Source organism: Apis dorsata, unplaced genomic scaffold (assembly GCF_000469605.1).
Source record: "Apis dorsata unplaced genomic scaffold, Apis dorsata 1.3 scaffold_32, whole genome shotgun sequence".
Classification (NCBI taxonomy): domain Eukaryota; kingdom Metazoa; phylum Arthropoda; class Insecta; order Hymenoptera; family Apidae; genus Apis; species Apis dorsata.
In genome coordinates, this window is record NW_006263334.1 from 973,821 (window position 1) to 976,781 (window position 2,961).

The 2,961-nt window shown below is 28.8% G+C and overlaps 1 protein-coding gene across 2 annotated transcripts in view; it reads left to right on the forward strand.

Moving 5' to 3' along the window:
• The window catches only part of LOC102677033 (transcription factor GAGA-like), a 6,562-nt gene that overhangs the window by 2,254 nt on the left and 1,347 nt on the right, over positions 1 to 2,961 (forward strand). Inside the window, exons 5-6 of one of the 2 annotated variants that reach the window (XM_031511871.1) lie at positions 426 to 1,047; positions 2,332 to 2,690. In XM_031511871.1, coding sequence (XP_031367731.1) covers positions 426 to 1,047; positions 2,332 to 2,690 — 981 coding nt within the window. Of the gene's footprint in view, positions 1 to 425; positions 1,669 to 2,331; positions 2,691 to 2,961 lie in introns of those variants that run through there. The other variant, XM_031511869.1, reaches the window with a different exon arrangement.

The following is a 2,961-nucleotide window of genomic DNA, read 5'->3' on the forward strand; positions in this document are numbered from 1 at the left end:
ATTTCTTGAAAATATATATTTAAATTTTCATTTTGCATTTATTTTGTTTACTTAAAATAATAGTACATATTATTTTATTATATTTTAAACATAATTTTCTTTCTGTCATTATGCATTAAACTGAATTGATCATTATATTATTATCTAAGAATTAATGATCAGTTTAGTAAACAAATTTTAATAAGAATGGATATGCGATACTAATTGTGTTCTGTGTCCGATATATTATTTTCATTATTTATTAATATATTTTAAAGACAAAGTTTTTTTTTAAAAGCTTTTATATTTAGAACGGACACAAGCACAACCATCAATCGGGTTGAACTGCGTCTAATCAATCATATCATAAGATATAACAACTCAAAAATTTCAGATGTAAAAATCAGTTCAGCCCTGTATGGTAATATTGTGTTTGTGTCTGTTAGCAGCGAACGATCGGTTGGAATATTCGAATCATCGGAGTTGTCACTCGCCACGTGCTCAAGAAGCGCAGCCGGTGTCAACAGAAAATTCTCAAGCAGGAACGCATCAGGATCAAATATCGGACAATGAATCGCATCTTCACACTTTAATGCCAATGCAGCCATATTCTCCATTACATATACCGCAATTTCCTGGTCCTCTAAATATGGGCTTTCCTCCTGGAATACCGCTCCCATTAGTTACTCAGGGTACAACTGCTGGAACAGCGTCTTGTGGATTTACAGGCAATATGAATTTGTCTAAAATACGTGGTGCATCCGACTGTCCAGGCGTTTGTCCACTATGTGGTGCAACGTTACGACAAGCGAGAAATTTACGTAGACATCTATTATCGTCTTGCAAATATCGATTTAGTAGTAATCCGGTCCAAAGTTCCCCAGCTGATACAATGATGATAGAAGTAAAGCCTGAAGTCGAGTTATCTGGTTATAATGAGCATTCTATGACGTATGGAACTGATAGTGGAAGTAGTACCTGTGAGCAAATAATTTGTAAGCCCAGTCCACTTCCTTCGCCAACATCACAGGGACCAAATGTTGTTTCTCCTCAAAGCAATGTTTCGTCTCCAACTATCGCTAGATGAATATACAAAAATAAAATAAAAACGAAAATTTGATGTAAACAGAATCTTCCGATTCTGTTATTGTGATTTAGAAACAACTTTGTTTCCTATCGCTAATTTGTTTTATAATGTATGTTATAAATTTAATTTGAATCTGCGTATTCTTTTTTTAATTATTGTTTTAATGTACTTACAGGAATTTATGTTCTGAAATTATAATTTCTTTGCATTGTTTAAGGAAAAAAAATGGACTGACATTATTTTTTAAAGTTTGTCAGAATGAATTGATTGTTACATTCTTTGTATAGTTTATGTATTCTTATTTTATTAATTTTTCATTTCTGATTTGTTTCTGATTGATATTAAAATAATTTGAAGCAAAATGTTTAAAATAAACATTTACAATTATATTAAAATCTTCCACGTTAGTAAATAAGAGCAGTATCTTTAGGATTAATAGGAATAGCAATCGATAAAAAATTATTCATAGTAAAAGCGATGATTAATAAGAATTGCAAAATACTTGTAAATTTTCGATATCTTTCAAATAATCACTTATGCAATAATTGTATATGATCAGTTTTATATAAACTTATTGAATTACAAATCTTTATTGCTCAGTTTTTTTTCTTTATTTTTTTAATAAAATATCGGATTAATATTTTAAAATTACAAGAGAATTCGAACTTCTGTCGATTATGTAAAAAAGAACACTAATAATAATATCATGGTTAAAATAGAAGCTGATTTATATCTATTTATATATATAAGGAATTAAAATATTTTCTTATAATTACAAAAATCGTAAATTAAAATAAGAAAAAAACTTAATTGACAGAAATTTTAATCTCTATCGAAATAATATATTTATTTTCGCAGTTTTATTTTTTTAAAAAGCATGCATTTGACTTTGATACTGATCGATTGATAGATGTAAAAATCGACGAATTATGAATTATATAATATATTTAATTATAATAGTAAGTAATAAAATTATTTGACAAATTAATAAAAGTTTATTTTATCATGGATTTTATATTTTTAAATAAAAGAATCTTTATTAATTCGTAGTTCTTTAAGGTATTTTGCAAATTATTTATTTATAACTTTTACTATTATTTATATAATTGTATTATTAATCTAATTTAGTTAGGAGTTGCAATACAATGATTTGAATAATAAGAAAAGGTCAGAAAAATGAATATACAGCCCAAAACGTAAGCTAGTTCGATTATGTATACTGCCTATCCTTACGGTGACTTCTTTTTAAAGTGTGTTTGAACGTGTTTAGATCTGACGGAATTAATTTTAGGAGATGGATTATCCAAATCACGAAGTATGTCCGATCAACCGGCGTCGTGTCCACTTTGCGGAGCAATTTTACGTCAATCGCGAAATTTAAGGAGGCATTTAGAGCTTCTACATTTTGGACTCGGTAGCAATAATAAATCCGGTGTCCATATGAGGCATCGAAGAATTGATAGAAATAACGATCTTGTTCGATCGACGCTCGCATCAATTTGTCCACCACATATGACAAGGACGGATTACTCAAGAGCTGTGGAAAGCACAGATCTGTCGACGTTAACGTCTTTATCCATTGCTTCGACAGTCAATTCCAACGCGTCAAATGTCAGCTTTGCAGGTGAATGCTTAGTAATTTGAGGTAGAAAACAAAGGGAACGATCGATATAATTATTTTCGAAATTTTACGACTTTTATAAGTAATAATAATTAAAATGCAAATTATCTGGTGATAAATTAAATAAAATAAATAACGACGAGGACATTAAAATAAATTACGGAAAATAATATTGTATCGATCTTCCTGTGATATCAAGTTTCCTGTAATTGTAGGACTTCTTACGATTAAATTTACTAATATATATATATATATATATATATATATATATATA